Genomic DNA, 25,931 nt, shown 5'->3' with positions numbered 1-25,931 from the left:
AGACAATTCAGTATAATAATAATTATACTGCTGACTTTTTAAGGTAGTGATCATAAAGGGGCAGACAGAGCACTTACTTTCCCAGTAGACTTGACGCCTTTCCAAATGCAGAAGAAACAGATCACCCAGACAAAGAGAAGACACAGTGCCAGATCCCACTTGACGATACCGACGTCTTCAATTCCGGCAGACAAGCTCAGTACATTGCGCCTTCAGGCGTGAAAGGAAAAAAACAAGACAAAGATGCAACAAAGCAATTAGTAGGGAGTTTTCTTATCATCTCTGAAGGTAGACACACATTACTTATGACAATGACTGGATTGATTGCATTGTAAAGTTCCAATCCTCTGAACATGTACTTGCCTAAATCAGCATTACTCACATGAGTAAAGGTTTGCAGGATTTAGCCCCAGGTCTGTCTGCGGTCTATAGGATTCCTCTGGCCAACATACTATCCAGCATCTTGACTGAGGTTCCTTTTGGAAGCTAATGATCATATATGTTGTTAAGTGTTTAAGTTATTTGCTATAATTGTTCTCCATTGAGAAGGAAGCCAGACCTCTACTGGCATCTCTATCAAAAGGGCCGTGAAACCAGTGTGTACTTGTATGTCAATAGCACCTATAATGTCTGACACAGACTTATTCAAAAAGGCCACAATACTTCTGTGTTTTCTTTTCAGTCTGTTACCGAGACTATCATTATGGGGATTAGAGACAACCGTGTGTCAAATTAACACATTAAGGAGTTTGCTTTGCAGTGCAGAGCCTGTATTTGTTACGATTTCTGTTACCCTTTTGATTTATCTTGGCTCACATGCACACAAACACTTCTGATGAATGCCAAGGGTATCCAATGTCATCACAAGTAGGTCCTTGTTTAGCTGACTAAGGATATTTGGTGAACTTTATTTGGTTATTCAAGTGAGAAAATAAACACAGATTTCTACTGGGGAGACAAGAACACAAGCACCAGAATAGCTAGGTTCATACAGACAAGTTTTCATTCATTTCTTTTTTTTATGTTAATTTTCATGGGTAAGAACAAATGTTGAAATAAAACTACTTCCTTTCCTTTCTCATGCAATGTATAGAATCCTGGTGGCATGTTGGTAACTTTTACTAATGTGAACAGGCCCTGTCACATCTGATGTTTACTTGACTCATTGCCTGCAATAAAGAACCAAATCCTGAAGCTCTGATTCAGTTTTTACTAATTCCTTACTTAGGCAAAACTCTGCTAAAATCAGTGGGCCAAATCTCAAACTCCTCATCATGTAAGACTTTCTCTGTAGTCAATGACAGTTTTGGCTGCATCAGAACTGTGGGACGTTGCCCACGGACTAACTTATTCAATGGAAGAATGCCACTGAGTTTTGTTTTTGCCCAACGATGAAAGTCAGCTGCCATCCTTTATCCACTACAAGGAGTGCAAGGGGCACACCAGGTCAGTGTGTCTGTACACACAACTGGGAGACACACATTTAGTGTAAACAGATTATTGTCAGGATAAAAACATTTACAAAACTCTGAGAGCTCATGGCACTTTATTCTCCCCCGTGTTTACCAAACTTTTTTGTTCCCAAGGAAAAATAAAAATAAATAAAAGCACTGACCTAAAAGTGCAATGCATTTTCAATAATAAAGAGAAACTGACCAGTTTAGTAGGCCCAAAATGATGGACTTTTTTTATAGCAGCTTGCAAAATTCTTATGATAATTTGAGCATGTTTGTGTGTGTGCTTTTTTTTTTTTTTTTTAAACATTTTTGGGTGTATTTGGTGCTACGGAAAAGGACTAATGGAGCTCACTAGAACAGACCCTCCCCAATCAGTGTAGCTACTCAGTAATTAGGAGCAACCCTACAATAACAAACAATTGGTATAAGTCTGCAGGCCTTGCTCATACGTGTGAGTTCTTGCTCACTGGAGTCAGTGCAGCAGCTAGATCAGGCCCAGTGTATGTATACGGAAGAAGAAATTGAAGAATTTGCAATGAGACTAAGTTCAGCTTCAAGCTCCCATAGGGTTTTTTATAAAGGACAACTTTCAAAGCTGAAAGGCAGTTTGGCACGAAATGCTAATAAGTGGCCAACATAGTTTGGTGTAAGAAAACACTGAATATCCTTTTTCTTTGGGAAAATGGGGATCCATGAACAAAAACTTTTTTTTGTTCTATTGTAGATCCAAAAGCAGATGGCCACCTTACTTAGAATGCGACCCGGGATTCTGGGCCCATTTTCTATGAAGGAGACCAGAATCCACTCTTAGGAGCCAGGTAAGTTACTCTTTTATATAGTAAAGTGTACTGTTTGATGTGCTCCCTGCGGTCTTGAGCCTTCCTGGCCTGCAAAGGGAGAAACCTCAAAGAGCCAGTTCAGCACACACCACAGTAGTGTCTGCATTAGGTCATGTCATGCCACCAAAACCCACATTTTTGTAGCAAAAGTACATCAGTCTGGCTCTGTAACACCCTTAAAATTTCATCCCAGGGAGGAGTAAGGACTGTATTGCACGGCAGTCTGGTGACATGGCCAAACCTCAATGACCAAATCCCATCATTATTCAGAATTTAAGTCACCTAAACTCACTGAACTTCATTTCTGCATGATGTATTCTGTCATTGATATCGATATATTCAGTGAGACGATATCAAACAGACTGGGGGATTCTTGGGCTTTTATTCATAGAGCCTGTATGGACTAATAACACGGAGAATGTAATAACAGGAATTGTAACTGGTTCTAGAATGTGAACAAAAATAGAATGAGAGGAGTTAAGCAATCCTTGAAGGGTGTCCCATGTCAATTAATCACATGAGCACAGTCAGAACCTTTCATACCAAGAGAGGTGAAGTGCTGTTTAATATAGAACAAGAAATAATAACTAATCAGGTGTACAAGGAACTCACAAAAGGGAATGCTATGAAAGAAGCATTTTCTTAAATCTTGTTTGCACATAAGACTAAGTTGGATTCTGTTTCGTTTTGTTTTGCTTTCCTCAGGGTTACATGCCAGGAACATGTGACAAGCTTTCTTGGATTTGGATGAACAAGGTCAGCTGATTACCAACCGAGTATAAACATTTAATCGGCATCAGACAATCAGAGCTCTTGTTTAATGGGAGTTGTCCCACAATACTTACTCCTTTTGCATTACTGCATTTGTAAGACTTTAAAATTCAGAACTTTAAAAGAAAATCTTAAGAAATAAACCTAAAGCATGTGATCGCAAGATATAAATATAAGTCGCCTGAGACAAAGCCAGATTTGCTTAACGCCTTTTATTGCTACTCAAGCAAGCATGTGATTTGCACAGAATGTTAATTCAGATGAACTGAAATGTCAGGCTGCACTCTATTTCCAGCAGGCCTGGGAAGGGCGCATGTCATTCAGCATGAAGAGGCTAATGTATTAGTGGGGCCAAATATATCAGTGTCGTTTAGCACGCACTAGCGATGAAGATAACCACATCCATTTCCCACTTTTGAAAGGGCGTTTGGTTTCAGAAACAAACAACGAAATTGTACCACAAAACACTGTGGATTCCTTTAGTCACAGGATAATAGCTTCTTCTCAAAGCATTGTGGGCTTTCTGTATGACTATTATTGCTTGAGCACTGAGTGGCAAATATAAATGTTCTGTAGGCAGCAAGTTTCCTAGCTGATTGCTGCTAAGAAAAAGGACCTTATTTTCAGAATCACATATTGCACGTACAAGCTAGAGTTTGCATGCACTTTTAGTCCACATAGATGCTGGAATCTGCATCTGTAAAATACACCACCTGCCTGTGTTAAGGTTCAAAAAGCATGTATGTGGGGGAATGCAGAAGCACCAGGGGAAGCATTGCTGAAGTCCCATTAAAACTCAGGCCCAAATCTTTCTTGGTCTTACCAAGACCAGTGAGATTGACAACAGGTTATGCTATCGTGTTTCTTGAGGGACGTCTGTGTCTACCCTCCTTCATTCAGACATGACTCGGTCATTCTTAGAACTGTGGGTCTGGAGGTTCTCAATGTGATATTTAAGATCAAGCCAATAAAAGAAGCTTTTAAAAATAAAAACGACAAGGGCCGATGATCTCACTCCCAAGGATGAGTGAAGTTTGGCAGGTAGAATAAGATGATATTCCATTGCCTTCAAGGTTAAAGGCACTGCTTGGTCACTGGGACCTTCCCAGCCTATTCAGATAGCTGATTTACAGTGGTGGTGTTGCCAGTGAAGGCAAAGTATTTGGCAGCAGGTATGTGTTTACCTGAGAAACCTAACTAGTGTTTAACATTGCCTTTTATCAAAGAAGGATTTAGGGGTCTGGGGGAAATGGAGATTAAAAATAATACATAAAGTCTGGCCTGGCCTTAAATATAGTGTATTAAAAGGTACCCATTAACTCTAACTCTTTAATGTGCCTTCTTGTGTAGAAAGTGAGTGCGCTCCTTTTGCTGCTCCTGTGAGTGTTGTCAGTTCTAAACACAGCTTGTTTCGTTATGGTGTGGTTTCATGTATGAGGGAATAATGGTTGACCAGGGCAGTGCACGCACACTGACAGTAACCTGGAACCAAACTCCTCCCTGGCATAGCTCCACTAAAGCCGGAGATGCACTATGATGCCTATGATGTTTAACATGGCTGGTTGAGTGTAGAAGTTAATGAGGCTGCCAGGTGCAGGAAGAATTACCCATAGGGGTATGTCTGCCCTTGGAGCTGGGGGTGTGATTCGCAGCTCGATTCTCATCGAGCTAGAGAACTAAAAATAGAATGAATCTGCAGTAGCACGGGTGGCAGGACGGGCTAGCCACACTGACTACGGACCCATCCAAGGCCATAGGCATGTACTTAGGGCAGCTAGCCAATTCTGCTGTTTGTGCTGCCATAGCTATACTCTATTTTTAGAGCGCTAGCGCAATCAGAGCTAGTACGAGTATATCTCCTTGAGCTGAGAAACACAGCCCCAGCTCCAAGTATAGATATACCCCTTGAGCGCTAATCACTGACTTTTCATAAGTCACCCTTGTTTTGCATGTGCAGAAAAGTATAACTAGGTTCAAAAAAGAATTAGACAAGTTCGTGGAGGATAGGTCCATCAATGGCTATTAGCCAAGATAGTCAGGGATGCACCCCCATGCTCTGGGTGTCCTTAAATCTCTAATTGCCAAAAGTTGGCACTGGACAACCGGGAATGGATCACTCGATAATTGCCCTGTTTTGTTGATTGCTTCTGAAGCACCTGGCACTGGCCACTGTCAGAAGACAGGATACTGGGCTAGATGGACCATTTGTCTGATGCAGAACGGCCGTTCTCATGTAAAAGTGAGACAGCATAAGCTTAACAGAGGTGAGGAAGAAAGAGATAAGGAGAAGGCAGTGCACAAGACACAGGGAGTCTTTCTTCATGCTTAGACATGTGCAAGACCTCTTTAGTCTGATTTGTTATCCACATTAGAAGGTTGCTTTTTGTCCTGTTTCAGTAGATCTTTGACTTCTTGATGTGGAATATCTGTCTAGCAAGTCATTTAAATTCTTCCCTTCTTTAGAGGGACCAGTCCACCTCCTAGGAAATCAGACCTAGGAAAGTATCTGTCACTTAGCACAGAAACTTTGTGCTAATGGCACACTGAAAAATTTGGCAATACAGGATGCACTCTATCAGTTATACCAATCATCTGATGGTCCAAGACCTATTCTACATTACGGGCTCGTCTTCAGCTCATGGTTTATAAATATCAGCACAATTCCTAGGATTATTCTTCCACACTTAACACCTGTCAAATATTTACAGCGTGGATGTAATTGCTGGCAGGGTGATTGGCTTACGTTTATTTATAAAATATAGAAGTAGGTTCAAGTTGATTCAAGGAGCCAAACTGGAATTTAAGTGGGTTGAAGAAGCCAAGCTGAGATAGAAGCAAATGCTACACTTTATAGTAAACCATCAGGGCAAGCCAAGTCAAGCAATTAAATAATGAACCTGCTCATGGGGGCTTTTACATCACATAGATCTTCTTTGCATTCCCTTTTATTCTACAATTTTGTTATACCTATGCAAATACACTGTTTGCAGAGGTGCCTCTCCATTCAGAAATCAGATTGTGCAAAACACAATTTATAATATGAAACATAGGAGAAATAAGAATCTTAAGCCTGATAAACTCCAGGCATTTGGCAAAAAAAAAGCTCTTCTCCAAGACTGTACGGGAGGCTGGTGAAAGAAAAATGATTACAGAAATCTATAATATTGGGCGCTGTTTAGTATGTCTGCCGTTTTCTTTGCCAGGCCAATGGCTGGAATCTTTGCCAGGTTAGTAAGTGATATGTTATACATCTTAAAAGTGTATTTATAAGGAAGGAAGGGGGAAAGGCAACAGCAGCTGCGCTCACAAAACCATAGTTAATGGTCTGTCATTGTTTCCACTATAAACCCCTATTCTCAAGGTGCTGGTAACTGAAACATTCCAAGCTGATGTTTGCCATAGAGAATCCCACCCCAGAGATGAATGGATATTTTTCACAATTCAAAACAGAACCAAAATCCTTTCAAACCAGGATGGGTTTTTGGGATTCACTGCAGTCTATTAGGTGAATTTATGTATTTATATACACTAATATCTTTTGGCCCAGATATACAACGATATATAGGCATTTAACTGCTAAATTAGGTGCCTAAATACCTTTGTGGATCTGAGTCTTTCTGCCTCGTCTCCATTCCCACACCCTCCAATGAAAAGAAGAGGTTTAATGTAATATTAAGAAGTTCACTTCTCTCCAGAAGCAAAGGAAATCACAATTAACTGTATGATTGAAAACCCAGGCTGATCATTATGCATTAACTCTGATCATTGTCCTTTGTTTTTGCAACGGTCTGAGAAGACTGAGCTATCTCACATGCCATGGGTCAAATTCAATGGGTTTAGTGAATTCCATGAAGTTGCAGCCCTTACAATAGGTCTGACTTTAACCTCATGTGTGCAGCAATACCCGAATACCACAAGAATTAAGGCAATACTGTTCACATAGGCTTTCGCTTTTCACTTGCACTTGTGGGATCAAGTCAGACCCTTAACGCTACTTTAAAAGTAATTTTCTGAGGCTGGATTTTTGTTCTGAGTTTGAGGATGGGCTTTTGCAGCCATACCACCTCAGGCTAAGTTATCAGAAGCTAGAACAGCTGGGTCTTGTTAGTACTTGGATGGGACAACACTAAGGACTGGCCAGGATCAGTGCTGCACATAGTCTTGGGCATTAAGAAGGTGACACTATGGTCTTATCTATGCTTGGGTATGGCCTTGATTCAGCACCCTGGCTTGCCATTGTCAACACTTTTGGGTCAGCACCAGGGCAACTTCTCTAATTGCCGGCCACCAGTTACTCAATCCAAAGTATTCCTGACATAGACAAGGCCTCCAAGCTAGATCTATTCATTCTCCCTTACCTAAAATTCCCCATGGAGTTTCAACAGAAGAAGCTATTCACATTCCTGATTTCTGTCCTTTAAATAAAGTACTATACAAATAATAATGCATGTTCTTACTCCCAAAACTCTGTGACAGGAGAAGTGAAGTTTGTAACATTCAGTGACACCCAGAGTGTTTTGTTCTTCCTGAGAGTGTCTTCCACGCAAGTAGGTGTGTTCCACTTCTGATCACAAAGTGACCACGGCAGGATGCTCTGAAACGACTGGAACAGATAGTACACTCCCCAAGCCAGGATGACAATGTAGTACACGTTTAGAAGGGACACAATCACTATGGAAGCATAACCAATTCCTAATAAAAATAAATAAATAAAACACATACATAATGGTCACTTCTTGTTCAAACACGATGACATCTCAGACATCTCATTTAAAGCTATTTTTAATTCTCTATAAATTTAAATCCTGACGTAGGATATACCACCCATTAAAGAGCACACTTAACTAAAGCATACCCCTGCTATTATCAATAACTGTCAATAGCACCAGTACTGCAGCAGTATTAATGAGCTCCTTGGGCAGAAGGTTCAGTGTATGTCCAAAATAAAACGAGCAAAGGGAAAGCCGTAGTTTAAGCACCAATTTCTCTTTTGCAAAGAAAATATGCCATTTGTGCTTGTTATTGCTAATGAGATCAATGTTTAACTCTACTATCAATACTTGACTATAAAAATGTCCCTTGTTTGTTTTTAAACACAGGGTCATGGGCAGATAAGGCCACGTTCTCCACAACTTAAAATGGCAATCAGGGACGTAATGGAATGCAGCGCTGGCAGAATTAAATACTGAAACTATCCTGTGGGTCTGATTCCTCTCACACCATTGTAATCTCATTGGCATTACTTCTGATTTATACCTCTGTGTCAGAGGAGAACCAGTTTCTTTATTTAAAGTAAGAAACAAAAGGCCTGCATACAAGACCTTATTCTGGAACATTTTGGCCACTAGTATTTAGAATCTTGAAGGGCTTTCTGAGACTAATGTTCCATTTAGGAATGGGAGCAAGAGAAATTGTTTTCCCTACAAAAAAAATCACAATCGTTTGTAAAATAAATAAAATGAAATATGTGTGTGTGTTTATATGGAAGTTGTTTACTGATATATGTGTCAACACCTGGCAGATCTGCCTTCTACTGCACAGTCTCAAGACAGACTGCAATGTGATTCTCCAGAGCCAGGAATGAATTTTGTGCTGAGTTCAAAACCCCCAACAGAGGGTACTATCTATTCTACACAGCTACATTTTAGTCAGAATGTTCACTTAGCCATATTATTAGAACCATACAGCTCCTTTCCAGGGATAACAAGGAGATTTTTATTTAAATGAAGAGCATTCTCTTCCCCTCCACATGGCCTAATCAGAGGAGGGGGAGAAAAAAGGGGTGGAAATCAGAATAATTCCATTGACTTCAGTATAACAGCTGAGAATTTGGCCTATTGGATACTATCTTATTTACTTAAGTAGTTCCATTTATTTCAATGAGTAACATACTGCTCAGTATCAGTAAGAGTGACAGAATTGAGGCCTAAATCAAATTATGTTGCCCATTCCCACTTAAATTTTGAAAAGGAGAATAGTGCATCTCCATCCAGTGTAATTACTCATCATCAATAGGGGGTAATTCTAAGGAGTCAGTTGATTTCCCAATGTCACTCTGAAGCCAGTCAGTGTGTGAGATGTAGTTAGGGGTTCTAAAGGATTTTGGTAATCTGCTTTTAATTTTTGATTCCTATTACATTTCAGATTGGCATTAGTACAGTTCTGTGAATAGCCAATGTTTCTTTATTTGTTGACAAATGCCCTTTAATAAATAATAATAATAATAATAATAATAATATGGAAAAAACAGAGTTGTTTTTCACAGTCTGATATAGTTATCACAAGAGCTGTATGCCTGAATCTTTCCACAGAAAGCCATTCAAATTTCAGCTGTGCATAGCTATGATGCCAATGACAAGGTTTTGCATGGCAAAAAGAGTTTGGTTTCAAGTCCAGGAAAATATTTGGAAAGTAGCTTTCGCAAAAGAGTATGGGACTATGGAGAAGACTCTGATCACCTAGTGTTTCAAGAGAACACTACCTTCTCCAACTTTTGTCAACACAATGTGAATCACCGCCATCTTTCTCACAGGTTGCACAGCCTCTCGCCGTGAGCCTATTTAGTGCATAACATTCAATTTCTTTCCTATTTATTAGCAGTCAGTTAACAAGATGACAGCAACAAAATCAATACTTTGATTTCTCCTTTATACTCTCAGACTTCTATCTTTCCAGGAACCAATATCATAGAGTCAGTTACTACAACAAGTAGCAGCACTGCTGATGGACATGAAGGGAATATACTTGTTCCCTGTTTTTTAAGCAACAAACCACATCAAGGGTGTACCTTAGAGGCCTGATCCAAAGACTACTGAAATCAAGGAGAGTCCCTTTCTAGGCTCAGGCCCTAATATTTGAGGATTTAAGTGCAGCCTAAGTGGTGCATATGCCTTGTGGTGGCCCTCTGCCCAACTCAGCAAAGCATTTAAACACATTCGCAGTGTTAAGTAAATCCCATCCTTATTCAGCAGCACAGTAGCCAATGTTATGTACTTTGGTGAATCGGGGCCTTGGTGTTGAAAAAATGGGAGTGAAAGGCATTCCGCACTGTGCAGGACTGGTGCTGAAATGGAAATTACCCATTAATAATACCTTCTGCAATCAGTACATCTAGTATCTTTGTCATAATATGGCAGAAAAAGAACTAACCAGTGAAAATAGGGCAGATTTTTTCCCAGCATGTAATTCCTCCTTCAGAGGTATACTGTCCAAGCGCTACCTCCAGGAAAAACACAGGAAGACCTCCCCCAAACAGGAAAATGAAATAAGGTATAAGAAATGCACCTGTAGAGAAAACACAATGATGTACAATACAGATTAAGAGAATGGCTCTATTAAAAATGAAGAAAATTCAGCTGCTGCAGTAGATATACATAAAAAGGAAACAAATTTGATACCCTTGTGTATGCACAGAACAATCTTACTTTTCCGGGATTACTGCTCTTGTTCAAAGATTAAAAATGGAGTGGTTACAAAACAAAGTGGAAGGCCATTTTCATACCTTTTAAAAGTGAACACCTATAAAGACAATAAGGATTAGATATACTTTCATTTCATTTAAGCTAAAGAGTATTTTTTTATTTTAAAACCCAAAAGAAATGTTCAGTTCAACTCTTGTCTTAGTTGCACCAATATAAATTTGGGGCAATTCCATTAATTGGTGTTATACTAGATTTACACGGAGAATATTGATTCATATAATTAATGTATATTTTTAAGTTAAAGGTGAAATTCAATTGTAATAATAGTAAGATTCAAGGTTGTTGGGTATTTTCATAACAGAGCTTGGACATTAACTGTCAAATAATCAAGCGATTTCTCCTATAGGTTGGGCAAGAGAAAATAAATTATCATTATTTCAGTTTTTAAATATGTGGGAGGCATTCCACTGCTACAGTGTTGGAAGAATGGGTGATTGGCTGAATGTAGAAATGAATAAGAAGGAATTTGAGAGAGACAAAGATACTCACCTCCGCCATTTTTATAGCAGAGATACGGAAACCGCCAGACATTGCCTAACCCAATAAATCCACCAGCCACGGACAGCAGAAAGTCAATCTTACTCGCCCACTTCTCCCGTTGAGGTGGCTTCCCCTCGGCCTCGTCCTCAGGGCGTGTCCCAGGGCTCTTGCCAGGGGAAGGTTTGAGGATGTCCTTGTGGAAATCTTTCAAACACTGCAGCTTCTCCTTTGTAGCCATGTTTCTAGTTTCTAAAGAGGAAAAAGTGGGATGGATTTATTAAACAGACATTATCAGGAGATATCTAATAGTACAAGACACGTTTAACCAAACTAGGTCCCTTAACGGTCACCCCTTACTAAAATATACATTTCCTTTACTGACCAGGATACAAACAAGCCTCAATTCTGGTTAGTCCTGCATGACTCCACTAGGGGGCAAAAAGCACACAAAAGTCTCTCCCTTGCACATTTTTGCAAGACCTCAGCAGACTGTGATGCAAATGCCCCATTGACTCAAAGACTCTCATTGACGTCACTGGTCAGAATTAGGGAATCAAGCCAATGAGCACCAAGAGGCTGCATACATTTGTACTGGCATCTCACTGCTCTGAGGGTGTGATCTGCTAGTTTAGGAGGTGTCAAAGATGTGCAGTCCTCGTGTACTGACTAGCTTCAGGCAGCAGGTGTGTAGGGAATGCATGCTGCATCAGTAAGTGATGGTGCTGAGTACCCCCTAAGGGATTCTGCCTGCTACACAGGCAGTTTCTCAAGTTACTGCTACACACTTGAATGATGCGCACATCTCTGAATCCCTTTCACTCCTCTCTATGGGCAAGTCCAACGTAGACCAAATGCACTATAATGTCTTCTGCTGGAGTGTCCAGTACGCTCACATTTTTTAAGTAACATCCATTGCTCTCTTTCCCAATGCCCTAATTCTTCCCAGAATCCTGTATCATTTACAGCCTTCTACACTCTGGCTCTGACTAAACTATTATGAGGGTTTATTCTTAAAAAGCTGGAACAGGAAGCCGTTTCTCCTAACTGGACCATACGATCTAAAAGAGCGTCTTCAATTTATTCTATTTTCACAATGAAACTGACTATTTCACTTGGCATCAGTAAAAGCAAATAAACTTTTATATTCAGTTAACTTCTTATATGCACCCATAAAATTACACATTTGATGGTTGATTAGTTAATTAAAAAATATGATGGCATGACTGACCTGATAAAAAAGCAAAAGCATCTTAAACCTCAGGCGCCAGCTAATAAATAGTGGGCAAATAATAAATTCCCAGTGAAAATAATAAAACACGACATTATTTTACATACAAGTGCCTTTTTATCCCGGAGTTCTTAACTAAAACAGTGTAGGGATAGCAATGTGGGGTTTGGGGTTGGTTTTTTAAAATGTTTTACAGCTAGACTATTTGAAATTATGCATTCATCAAAATGTGTTAGCAAGTAAATGGTAAACCCAAATTCAGACATTATGCCAAATTTCTTCTGCATGCAACTCAAATGACCTCAGCTGAATCTGGTTTGCTACTTTTACACATATTATGATGCTAAAAATAAACATTTTCATCAGACTCACATAAAACAGCAAATTTATGCCAGACCACAACCATTTTCTGCTTGGTACATGTTATAATGTGTGCCCAGTCATAAAAATCATGCTTCAGATTATCCCATTTGATAGCCGTAAACCTAGTACTTGCTTTCTGTTTTCTGATCTGTAAACAGATTTAGAAACCTGGGCTGACATTAGCTCTGCAAGAAGTTTTTAAGTGGAACATGATTCTGAGAAAGATATGCATGAAAACTTTTCCATACACCATGTATGTCTGAGGCAGCCAAACCTAGGCAAACCAAAGCAGGTTTGTGTTAGCCCCGGTGGCTTAAATATTTAAAAGGCCAGTGTCCTTGTAAGATGGCCCTCTGCAACAACGATTCCCAACTGTTCTGAGAGAAAAAAAAACCCCAAACCTTTTGTTTTATCAATACTAATCACTATGGTATTCTCTTGCATTAGAAAAAAGGTATGTTATTATAGCTAATGCTGGTTGGATAGAGGTGATTTGAGTACATGCAATACATATTAGTGAACAGTAGGGGGAGCTTGGGGAAGAAGAAAGACAATAAAATGGTGGATAATCATTGACCATTATGGGGTTGTTTGTACCTTCCTCTGAAGTATCAGGTAGTGGCCACGTTTAGAGAAAAGATACCAGACTAAACAACTCAATGATCTGCACTTGTGTAGTAATGCTTCTGCTTCTATACGGAGCTCTTATTTTATTTCATTTTTATTGAGCTTGAGTATACACTCTAATCTTACGTGCTGCTGGCTTACTCCGACCAAAGTGCAACTTAATTCCATTTAGAATTTGCAAACCTAAACAATCTATTGCATGCTGTGTTCTATAAATTCTAAGTATTTATGGGATGGTTCTCCACCCTGTAGTTAAGAGCTAGTGGCTTACAGGCTAAGTGCTAACTGCTGTCTTTTGGGATTCCAATTTCATAACACAGGGGACTGCATTTTCCTATTTGGGGTGTTCTCCTTGTCCACTCATTTTGGGTGTCTCATTTTTGAAAATGTAAGTCTTGAGTTTTAATTTTGATATAAAATAGCGTGGAACGTGATGATGCCTCTTGGCGCTTCTGCTATCTTGCAGTGACAAACCCGCAGCTCTTCACTCGGTTTTTAGTCCATCAGTAGAAATTTCAGTGAAGACTGCAGCATTTGGAATGATTTATAAGGCCTTTGTAGAATATCACCAGCTGCATAGTGAGGCACAGTACATTGCTTACCTGATAGGTGTGCAATGTGCAGCTCTGGATCTTTTATTTCCTTTATTGTAACATTTCATTTTTTGCTATGAATCTATTCTAGTCTTGGCAAAGTCTCTATTGTCCATTAAGGTACAGTGTGCAGCAGGCACAGACTGTGCATCGGTGCCATAGGAATTAACATTAAGCTGCCAGTTATGACTACAATTCTAGCCCATACCATATGTAACATTCAGGGACTGTGGAACTTTAACTGCCACAGTCACTCCCAGTTCCAGGAACTGCCTACAAAAGCTGTAAGGGAGGGGGTAAAGGCCATTTTATTTGGCAAGGAAAAGCCAAGAAAGCTAAGATTGTTTAGTGAAAGGCATTGTCCGTATCATTAAAGGGGTTGAAGATTCATTTCCTTCAGTTATGTTCCATTGGGTGAGGTTCTTAAGAGATAACAATCAAATAATCTGATGGAGATACTGAAACAATACTTGCTCATTGCTCAGGTCAGAACAAAAGAAAGAGGTTATTTTTACTGTATCAGTTAGTGGGGGCACTTTCTGAGATCCAAGTCCTTTAATTCCCCCAAGGAAAAAACTGTAAGAAACTATTTTTAAAAGCATAGAGTCCAAAATGAACAATCCAACTCTGGGGCACATGTCTGCCTTCCTGGAGACACGTGTCTGCCTTTGAGAGCAGCTCCCTCTATGAAGCCTTGGCTATCTCCAGGAAGACTTGGCTTGATCTGCTAAAGTTAAGGTGGGTAAACAATGAGCAGCAGCCCAGCTTGCCATTTAGACTGAGAAACCAGTCTGAACTCAGTCAAATACTTAGAACCTCACTGAAAAAAAAAGGAAAACAATCCAACTTTTGCTGGGCTAATTCTGTTCTCATTTACACTTGTGTGAACTCAATTAACTTCACTAAAGCCAGTGAAGTTAATCTGGATTTATGCTGTCATAATGTAGAAGACTATAATAAAGTAGCTAAATGTGACCTTCTGCATTTTTCGCAAAATCATTACATTAGGGTTCAAAAAAGAACTAGATAAGTTTATGGAGGATAGGTCCATTGATGACTGTTAGCTAATAGCCAGGATGGGCAGGGATGCAAAACCATGCGCTGAAGTGTCCCTAGCCTCCATTTGCCAGAAGCTGGGAATGGGTGACTTGATGATGACCTGTTCTGTTCATTCCCTCTGAAGCACCTGACATTGGCCACTGTCGGAAGACAGGATACGGGGCCAGATGGACTTCTGTGGTCTGACCCAATATGGCCATTCTTATGTTCATGCTCCACATGCTCCATGTAATTAGCACAATAGCTCCCTTTTGCTCTGCACTTCAACTCCAGGCTCCACGTGCACCTGCCGCACACTCCCATTTGTCAGTCAGGTGCATGAAATGCTTCACTCAGAATATCTCACTGTCTGATTACCACAGACTCAGCTGCTGCTCGCCCACCACTGGGTAGCACTTGGCCCTCAGTGAAGAACTCCAGAAGAAATCAGCCTTTGGCACAGAATGCCCATAGCTAATGCCATGTAGCCCAACACAGTACATCCCCTCTAGTGCAGTTACATAAGCTCTCTCTGTCCTTACAATAATAATCCACTCTCTCAGATAAACAAAATCAATACACTATAGCACTTTTCAGTAGGAGTCATAAAATCAAATTAATCCCTAGTTTAACTCCACTGAAGTCAAGTGATATTTAAGGGCCAAATGTGCAAAAGCATGTGCATCCAGTTCAGGTGTGCAAATAGCCTGATACATGTGTGTAAATCAAGGCTTTCCTGTGCACATCTGTGCCAAAATACACACACAATTTTGCATGTATGCCTTTGAAAACTATAAACAACAAACATGTACCTCTTTGATTTTGATCTCCAGACTTTTATAAGTCCCTTCAAATGCCTAAGAAACCCAGTTAGGAATGAATCTTAAAAAAACCAAGGCCAAAAATACATGTTAAAACTCATTTTTAGAGTAGTTTCAGGAATGTAGGTTGTTGCTAGATTACAGACATCTTGAAAACTACCTCGCAAGCTGTACACTGGCTACATCCTCTCTTAGCAGGACAGGAGAGAAGCGACCCAGGACAGGAGAGGTATAATGGCGTATATGCAAAACTGGGTACCAGGATGACCTCAGTTCTGATCCTGGCATTGTCAAAAACTTAATCTTCTACCTGGGCCATGTTATTTATTTCCCTATATGTTAAAATGTGAGAACGCTACTTCCTTTCCTCGCAAGGCTATTATAAGGATTAGTTAATTAGTATTTGTGAAGTGCTCTGTAAACACTAAGGATTGTTAGTGGGCCAAGTCCTGACGACTGTACTCAATATTTACACATGGAAACCTTCTGCCGAAGTCAATCTGTTTTGTCCAATATAAGGACTGAATAAAAACTGAACAGGAGTGAGATCTGACTAGGGAGGCCAACTTTCTAATTTGCCAAAACTGGACAGTGAGCACTGGAACCTCCCCAGCCCTCTGCTCCACCTTTTCCCCAAGGCCCTGCCTGTGCTCACCTCTTCCCCCTAAAACCTGGTCCATGCTCTGCCTCTTGCCTCTAGGCCCTGCCCTCCCGCTTCTCTCCCTCCCCCACCATTGCTCAGGGCTTTCTCCACCTCCCTCCCCCTGCCAGATGAGCAGGGCTCCAGAGGCAGAAGGGTGACTGGGGCAGGGATGTTTGAGGGAGAGCTGTGCTCCAGGAGTGAGTGACTGGGGCAAGACAGGGGAAGGAGAGCCACGCTCTGGGGAGGGGTGGAGGAGCCACACTTCGGTGGGAGGTGGAGGGTGACTGGGGCGGGACAGGGGTGCCACCAATGCATCTTTCCACCGGAGCTGTGCACTTCCTGAGTGCTCCTCCAGCATCAGCTACTGTTCTTCCCGCCTCCTGGTGGCAGAGGCCAGATACTGCCAATAACTGGACTTGTAGCGTCTAGTCCCCAGTGCTGACCGGACACTGCCAGGTCCCCTTTGACTGGACTTTCCGGTCAAAAACCAGACACCAGGCAACTCTATGGGACTTTGTCAGTTTCCTGTTTGAATATGGATTGAGAAATTGCTTCAGGCCCATTATTTAGGCTTCTCTATAGCCTCCTACTTCCCCTCCACCACGTGAAGTCGGAAACGAAGTTGATCCACATTCAAAGCTCCCAAGGACTTCAGTGGGAACCCTGCCTGCAGAATGACTGCAGAGTCTGGCCTATGGTTTTTACTGGGGGGTTGGAATATTTTCTGCAGGCTGATGTTCAGGAGCTGGTTTTTGTTGCTGTTTTGGAGTCTCCCCTAATGTTAACTTCCTTCAGATTGTGTTTTCTGTGTTTGTTAAGGTTACTTCTTACCAGACTGTCTTGTTACCTATTAAGAGCCTTCTGTTAGCACATAATTAGCACATTATAATTCATTTTATACCCCTACTTAAGCAGATTGCCCTTTGCCAGTGTAGGCTTTGTCATAGCTCCTATTTGATCTCTGTACATATGAGAAACTCAAGTAAAATTCCCATCTTCATTTCATATTTTCACAAAATCAACCATCCCTAGACTGCAAGCATGCTTGTGCCACCTTTTATTTTCATATCTTTATATTCATGAGTATGTCAATATTACTAGCATTGTGATTCCTGACTCATAGCTGTTCACAACTCCTGCTGTACTTGAGGGCAACAGGAAAAACTCTGACTGATTTCATTAAGAGCAGAATCAGGCCCCAAATAAAACCTTTATTCCATTTGACTAGAAACTCAGAGCTCTAAACCATAACAACTCTTGAAGTCTGCCACTTTCCCACCTTAGTATTTCAGAGTGGTTAGCCCACTCCATATATGAGCAAAACAAATAACTCCAGATAAAAGTTTTGGCTTTCTTACAGGTCTTTCTTATCTGAGGGGAAAATTACTGATCTACTTCTTTACCTGGCTGCCATGGAGGTCTGTACCAATATCCACAGAATGCCTGACTTCATTTACTGTCCTTAATTCCTATCCCATCTCTTTCTCCTTCATCAGACAAAACACTCACCATGTTCTCTGAAAAATACCAACACCCTTTTATTTAACTTATTGCCTTTCAATATGATCCTTTAAAAGTTCTCTCTAAACTTCCCTTCCTATCGTCTCCCTCCCTTTTGCCTTTTCTTTGTATTTTATGGCCTCTTTCAATCTTCTCTCTTTAATTTCCTCTGTGTGTGTGTGTGTGTGTCTGTCTGTCTGTCTATCTATTCATCCATACATCCTCCCTTTTATTTTCTTTCTTCTCCCTCACTCTACTCACTCCCATTTCAAAATTATCTCTCCTCTCACTTCTCTTTTTGACTTTTTTTTTTCCACTGTTATGCTACTTTTCTTTTCCTTGTTAGGCTGACATCTGGAAAAGTTGCTACAGAAAATTCCAGGAGCAACAGATATTCCTTTATTTACCCGGGGTATGTTACAAAAGGAAAGCCCTGGGCTTAATGCAATTTCTTTTTAATCAATTGTATCTTGGACAAAAGGCAGCTATTTTTTTCCAGCTGCCTTTTCTATGTGGTACTTGTGTTCATGTTTTTCAAGTGCTGTAAATGCCTGCTGTGTCTCAGCTCAGAACTGTTATGAAACATTAACTGCAATAGAAAATCTACAATCATGTAATACTCTAAATTCTCATTCTGTTACATTTCTTTATTTGAAACAATAAATCAATCACCACTAAACCCCAGAAGATTAGTTGACTAGGGGAAAATAAAAAAACCCACTGCCCTCTGTACCTTGGCCTTAGCCTTTCTAATGGGAGGATAAAGGTTGGGAGGGAGGCTTAAAGCTACTCTGTGTTTACAAAGAGAGTACAATGGATTGTATTTTAATGCAATGTTGTTCTGCTCAAAATAAATCATGAAGCCTAAAGAAACAAAATACTCAGCAGTCAGAGGTCACCTTTTCATATGGGACTTGGGGAAAGGTATTTTGATACCGACTGAAGGGAGTGAAAGCTTTGTAGCATTTCCCATGTGGGCAGATGAGGGGAAAGCCAAGAATCAATCCAGTTCCTATTGAAGTCATTGCAAAACTCCCTTTTATTTCCCTTAGAGCCTAGGGCTGGAAAAAAAAAAAGGTCCATGTGAAACTACTACAAGGATGGAGAGGGAGTCTTGCACCAAGAGGCCTGCTCAGCTGAAAAACAGCCACTAGTTTAGGCACTGGGGAACAGTGACGGATACAATCTACATGGAGCATTGACCCAGTGCCACATTCTGGGGAGCAATTCAGATCAGTGTGAGGTTGTCTTACCACTTACCTCAGGGGTTGGCAACCTGCGGCACTCATGCCAAAATTGGCACACGTGCCGAATTTGAGCGGCACACAGCGCCCTGGCCGGAGCCACACCGCTCCGTACTCACCGCCGACACTGCTGCCGGAATAGGGGCTGCAGACGACCCCTGCCGCCAACACTGCCCCCAGAACGGGGGCTGCAGACCGCCCCCGCCACAGACACTGCCGTTGTGGCCCTTTGTTAAGGTTGCCGACCCCTGACTTACATTTTAACCCCGAGTGCCCCAAAATGTTTCTGCTACTTGTGGCTCCCTGCCTGGGACCTACACCCAGCCAGCAGCCAATATGCAGTTTCTGTTCTGTATGCTGCAGCTTTTGATTCAACCACTGTGAATCCAACGGCTGGTCAGCTGTTAGCACAGACACACTTTTGTGTTTACCAGACTTGGTTAATGTTAGCAGGTGACCCCATCACACCCCCCAGTCCTGAACTTCCCCAGCCCCATGTCCAGCCCTCTCTTGCAACATTCAGAGGAATAATAAGATCCACAATCTCCTTTAAGTAAATAAAACCCACCAGTTTGCCAAATTAACTGGAGTTAACATTCACTTTAGCACAAACACAACATTGTTGGTTTAGGGTAATAGTAAACCAAGCTGGTTAACAAAAGAAGAGAGGATTTCAAGTGAGTTCAAGTGTAAAAGATAAAGTTAGAAATGATTACAGGCAAATAAAAGTGAAAACATGCATCGAAAAGTCTAAAACTTAATCTAGCAAGTTTTAGTTCAAAGGTTTAGTTCAAGGCCTCTCTCACCCACAGTTTTCCAGCAAAATGGTAACTGACCCTGCCTCAACCAGGATTTCTTCCAGAGGCCCAAAGGTGCTGATGCCTTTGTCTTCTTAGGTGAAAGAGCTAACTTGGGGTTCTCTGTGCCTTTCTTTTATAGTCCATTGAATCTTTGAAGTGGATTCTTCCAAAGGATTCCCCTCAAAGCAAAGTTCATTCAAGCTGTGAGGAAGGTGACACAGAGTCTGTTGGTGAAGGACACTCCATGCTTTTTCTTCCCCAATTTGTGTTTGCTGAAATGCAAATTCTTCTGTTTCCTGCCCTCTCCTCCCCCTATGGCCTGTATGATCCTGTTTACTCCTTATATGTAAATTGAAGCAAACACACATTCCTTTGTTTAGGATACACCTGTTTAACAACTTTTGCCTAGGCCTGGCTCTCTGGTTTTGAATCTGTGCTAATAACATCACACAGAGGGAATTCATAGCTTTACATATAATGTTGCTAAATGCATTTTACCATGGTATTACTGACCAGCAACTTACTAGTTTTCCAGTGATACCACACAAGGCACCGTTTTATACAAAGATTACTAGAATAGTGTGCAGAGTGTGAACACGGCCACAGCCTGTAGATCATAGAACACTGGCCTACTGGCCCCTCCCCTACCTCTCCTCACTCTCACCATCCCCAGGCAGGAGCTGTGGAGACCCTCCCAATGGCACACATGGGGCCCAGGGTGACCCTGCTTAGGGTGACTATTACTCCTTTGTGTCACACAGCCACAGCCAATCTCTCATGCCAACAGGCCTAAATCTTGGCCACTGTCGTCTCATGCCAATAGGGTTGTCCCACCAGACACCTAAAGTTCATAAGCAGGACTTCTTGTGGTGCTTCCACCACAGATGAAGAACCCATATAGGGGAGAGCAGTAATGTAATGGTGGTAGGTGGTTTGCAGAGGTAGGAAGAACTGATGAAAGATATTAAGCCCTTATAGTACTGGTAACTGTGAGAGTGGGAACGTCCAGTTGTTTTTGTTCACATCCAACCAACTACTGATCTCATTTTACATCCCCTGGATATAAAAGCCTAGTGACTGTCAACAAGCTAGAAATGAGCGCCAAGTTCCTGCAGCTTTCCCTGCTATACTGCTCCTGCTTTACCCATTTTCCAGGTTTGAAAGTGCAAAACATTATTCTACAGAACTACATGCCCATAAAGTCCCTAATTTTTAACAGTGGTACCTTGACTGTGCTCACAACATTTATGTGTGCATGCAACTTACACGGCAAAACACATGCATTCCCAAATGTTGTGGGTGTGGGTTAAGGAGGACCCTTCAAATCTTATCCCATTAAAATCTCTTTTTTCCCCTTTTGACAGTTTGCACTAAATAATAATTCACCTTCCTTTTAAACCTAGCAAAGTCTTTTAATTTTGGTTTGATTTGGGTTCTTTTGCTTCCAAGGGGCTCCTATATAATGAAGTTACAGTGCCTTAGTGTGCCTGAGCATTAACTATTTCTATAACCTCTGATAAACCACCAGCAAACATTTACACAGCATGGACTAGCGAGAAATTTACTTGATCATGTGATAACGTAACCTCTCAAAACAAGAGAAGCTTATGAACTTGAATATTTGCAATGTTCTGTACAGTACCCATTGACTTTTTTATGTGATTAATAATGAATTGTACCTGTCCTATACATGTGACAGGCATGCATTATATATATATATTACATATATATATGCACACCCATTAGCAGCAATATTTCATTTGGTTCTATGATTTTATCCTGAGTAGGTCTCAAATGTGTAAAATAAAAACAGTAAAGTAGATATTTGATGAAACAAGTATACAATGAGATGTACAAATATATTATTTTAAAGCCTTTTTTCCCCCTTGGGAATAATTTCATTTTGTTCTAACATGCTGTGCTTTAGCAGTAAATTCTCAATGCGTCAGTACATTTACCCATGTCTTTTACTCATGGACTAGTCTCAAAGGTCAGTCACATTTTTTTCATATAATGTTTTCCAAATACTCAATTCAAACAAATGCATCAGAATAAATGCTTGGGAGAAACAGAAGTTGGTCCAATAAAGGATATTACCTCACCCATCTTGTCTCTTTGGGGGAAAATAACCATTTAGTTTTTAAATATAATTCTTTTTTTTTTGGCTATCGCTATCCATAAGTAACATGGGATACTAGTGGAGATATGCACAGAAGATAAAGAAAATGTCATGAGCAAACACCCTTGTAATATACACAGTGGTAAGCAGAAGAGCAGCAGTTGTGATGCTCCAATATCTCATACCAAAAGTCATTCTACAGATTTTGACCAATTTTATAACCAGGCTGTAGCATGGATGATTCCATACAGGGTTTGTAACCAGACACATGGTTATGATAGCTTAACTGTGTGGATGGGACTCTATTTCTACATTACTTACCGACCTTATGTACCCATCTAAGTTTTAGATAGTATTTGAGGACTTATTCCAACCCTGCTTGTGAGGACTTTTATAACATAAACGTCAGGCTGTAAGTGGTTTCTAGCATAGTGACTCCATTGTGTAGGCTGGATCTCTTAATTATGGCTGTATACTGGGGCAAACTAGTTCTCTTAAATCCCTGATCTCTGTATAGGAGGGAGGACATCCCAAAATGCATTGTTCACAAAAATCCATGCCCTGGCCCCACACCACCCCTCCTCCCCCCACCACTATGGTATCTGTGCACCAAAATTTTCCCAGAATGCACTAATACCAACATGGTTGTGCAGCACAGCAACTTGGAATTGACCAAGAGTAGTGACACCAGATTGTGCAGCAAAAACGGTTGCTGTGTGCATGCACTGAGCCACGTTAGCTGTGGCAATGTCAGGGAAACACATCAGCGCCTAATTGTGAACGTGGTTCCACTGAGTGTTGGTGGAGCCATGGGCTCTAATAATCAGAATGAGTTACTTTGGCTTTTTGTGTTGATTTCTTGTCTTCGGTGGAGGCTATCGTTCACAGAAATATAAGTCAGTGAGACAAATTAGTTTGAGACTTTTAAAACCATGAAGGCCAGTGCTGGTGTAATGTGAATCTTTGGTTCTCTTACTGAGGTAAGCATGTTTTTAATGTGCTTTATAAGACAGACTTAGTTTATCACCCTTGAACAATAAAAGGTGTTCATTTGGTTTGGAAACTAGGGGAGGGGAATGTTGTTTATTTACTTCAAGAAAACAACAGCTGAGCAGAAGCTTTAAACTTCATCAAGATTTACACAGGAAATGAAATCTAACAGTGGTTACTGATATACCGAAGGAAATGGAGACCAGGATGTTTCTACAGAAGATATGCAAAAAGAAGAAGTGATACACTGGTTGCATAAACTGGTGGAGATGGTAAACTTTGCAGTTTGCTCTGCATTGTCAAACATCATAAAGAAGCAAAATCGTGAAGATCATATGATGTTTTCTCTCTATTAATCTTTTCATGCACCTAGTGAAAGGTGCTGGCCTGACAGCCTGGAGACTGAAGTCCTTTGTTTATGTAAGGATGGGCCAGTTCAGTGTCCGCTTCCCTGCATTTCTCCCCACCATCAATGTGCCTCCATCATAACCCAGAGGGATCACATCCAGTAATAGAGGGGTAGTTCAGCCTTCCTGGCCCATCCGCTGCTTGGATTCTCTGCTGAGACTCCCTAGAAGGATGTCAGCTCTGAGGGGGATTCCTGTACTGGAGGTAGATCCTTAACATATTTTATACAGGGCCGCTCAATAGCCATCAAACGGAAAGTAACTCTGCTCAATACTGACCTGATTTAAACTAATGAGCTGGAGGTGAAAGTCTTCCTATCTCACTACCAATCCCATGAAACATCTAGTTTTCCAAAATATCACATGACTTTGATTAATTTTTAAACCAGAAGTTTATCTTCAGTTCTGCTAAGCCACATAGCTTTGACAGCTCTCGTATAAGGAAAGCTGCACTGTTGTTTTTCGTGTTGAGAGATAAGAAAATCAGATAGTGCATAAAGCTAACACTTAACTTCTCTAAGGAAACTGAACATGTAGACCACTTCTGCTTGCCCTGCTCTGAAAGTGGACCGTATTCAAACAAAAGGGCCTGAACCTACACTTTAAACTCAGAGGAAGAGCCCACTGAAGTTCCACCTGGACCTCAGTGATCTTGGTGCCAATGAGGAGCATTGGATCAACTCTGATATGAGCAACGAATACCAATAGTGCCAGCCTAATACCAGCATCACTCCCCTCAGCTGTCCATATGTCGCCCTGTTGTTGGTTTTTGTCGGTGAATATGTTTCTATGTATGACTAGACAAAATATAGCAACTCAAACATTTTCCTCCATCCCTTGTCTTTTCTATCACTGCTGACAGACATCAACTGATGGTTTTACTTGTATATTGCTTTTATATTCCCAACCTGGCTCTCTGTAAATTTCACTTACATAATCTATTGCTGTTTACCATTTCTTGAAGTTCATAAAACTGAACAGATGGGGCCACATTATTTCCTAGTGTAATCCTATCCTATCCTTTAAGTGTGTGGGGCAAGACTGGTTCATAATAGCTCCCAGTCAGCCTTTCTCTCTGATATCCAGAAAAGCAGAGCAGGCTAGTCCATTACAGCAGCCATATCTGCAGGTGTAGCTTCTGACAAGGCCTGATGGGAAATAAGGGGTCCATATAAACAGTACCCTTCCCCCAGAGAAAGAAAAGACCTGGAAGGAGTCAGACTGTTGGAGTGGAAATAGCAGGCAAGTAAAGGCATTTCTTTATGTTTTACTGTTTATAATAGTTTGGGGATTTTTTGGTAACATCTTTGGAGTGGACACCTTTGAAAATGACCTGAAGTGACAAGTGAAACTGCATGTAGTTCTGCACCTCTTTGAGGCAGGTTAAAATAAAGTTATTCTGACAAAAGGCATTTTCTGTTAGCACATTCTGAGGTCTTACACACTGACCAGCCAGTGAAAATTTGCTATCTCATGAAGCCCCTCTTCAGAAGTCCAAGCTCTGTGGCTTCGTGTTGCTGAACTGGAAAGCAGCAGAGCTGAGAAGCAGCTGCTCCGTGCAGCATTAACTACCTTGTATGACCTCTATCTGCTGCAGGAAAGCATGGCATAATGGCAGGGGTAGTGAGTGACTATATAGATCCTAACTGCCCCGAGGCTCTTTTTCAGAATTGTTTAAGATTGTACCAATACAAAATGGGCATTTAGTATCCGTGGGGGGGAGGAATTGAAAGGGTATTTATTGTTTAAATGTCCTAAATTATTATAATCATTGTTACATAATTATTTATTAAACACTTTATATCACAGCAACTTCTCATGGCGCTTAACAGAGATTAAAGAGGCATGGGGTGAAATCCCAGTGTCACTGAAATCCATGGCAAAACTCCTATTGATTTCAATGCCACTAAAATGTCAACCATGGTCCCTGCCCCAAAGAGCTTACAATTTAAATTTCTAACATAAAAATCCCGCTTCTGATCTCAAGTGACCTCAGTGGAGTGACTCCTGTTTTCTGCTGATGTAAGTGAGATGGGAATCTGATCTGAAATGAAGTTACACTGGTGTAAAACTGGTTTGGTCCCTACAATAAGAGACACAGGAAGGAGAGCTTAGGGAAAGGAGGGACAAAGGTTAAAACAAGTAACGACAATACTGTACGAAAAGCAAATTTCAAACCTCTTATATTTTAAACATTCAAAACAGATAATTGGAAAGAAAAAAATAGAGAGGATATTGCATTGTCATGTGGGTGACCAATGACGGCTCTGGGCTGAATATAAAATAGCAGTGGTCACCATTAGAGTCATAATAGATTATATTCATTTTATCTTCAAAGCACAAAACATGTTCCTTTAAATAAACAGACAATGCTGAATGTAACAACCTGTGTCAAGTAATCATTACTGCTTTTTCACAATGTGTGATTTACTCCCTGTACCACAATAAATTGACATACACTTTTAGTTCAGGATGTATAACTCATTGTGAAACAAATTTGGAGTGGCTTTAAACAACTGATTGGGGATTT

General features: G+C 40.8%; 1 protein-coding gene across 3 annotated transcripts in view; it reads right to left on the bottom strand.

Annotated features, from left to right (window-relative positions):
• The window catches only part of SLC6A6 (solute carrier family 6 member 6), a 69,401-nt gene that overhangs the window by 27,964 nt on the left and 15,506 nt on the right, over positions 1 to 25,931 (bottom strand). For all 3 annotated transcript variants that reach the window (XM_067544334.1, XM_067544333.1, XM_067544332.1), the window contains 4 exons: positions 11,038 to 11,277; positions 10,217 to 10,351; positions 7,525 to 7,759; positions 78 to 210 (listed from right to left, as the gene is read on the bottom strand). In XM_067544334.1, the coding sequence (XP_067400435.1) occupies positions 78 to 210; positions 7,525 to 7,759; positions 10,217 to 10,351; positions 11,038 to 11,266 (732 nt within the window). In that variant the 5' untranslated portion in view covers positions 11,267 to 11,277. The remainder of the gene's footprint in view (positions 1 to 77; positions 211 to 7,524; positions 7,760 to 10,216; positions 10,352 to 11,037; positions 11,278 to 25,931) is intronic.

The sequence above is a fragment of the Emydura macquarii genome, unplaced genomic scaffold, assembly GCF_026122565.2.
Source record: "Emydura macquarii macquarii isolate MOO-44397 ecotype Brisbane River unplaced genomic scaffold, CSIRO-AGI_Emac_v2 contig_968, whole genome shotgun sequence".
Taxonomy (NCBI): Eukaryota; Metazoa; Chordata; order Testudines; family Chelidae; genus Emydura; species Emydura macquarii.
The sequence above is the reverse complement of the archived record's forward strand: the minus strand, read 5'-3'. Positions and strand labels throughout refer to the sequence as shown.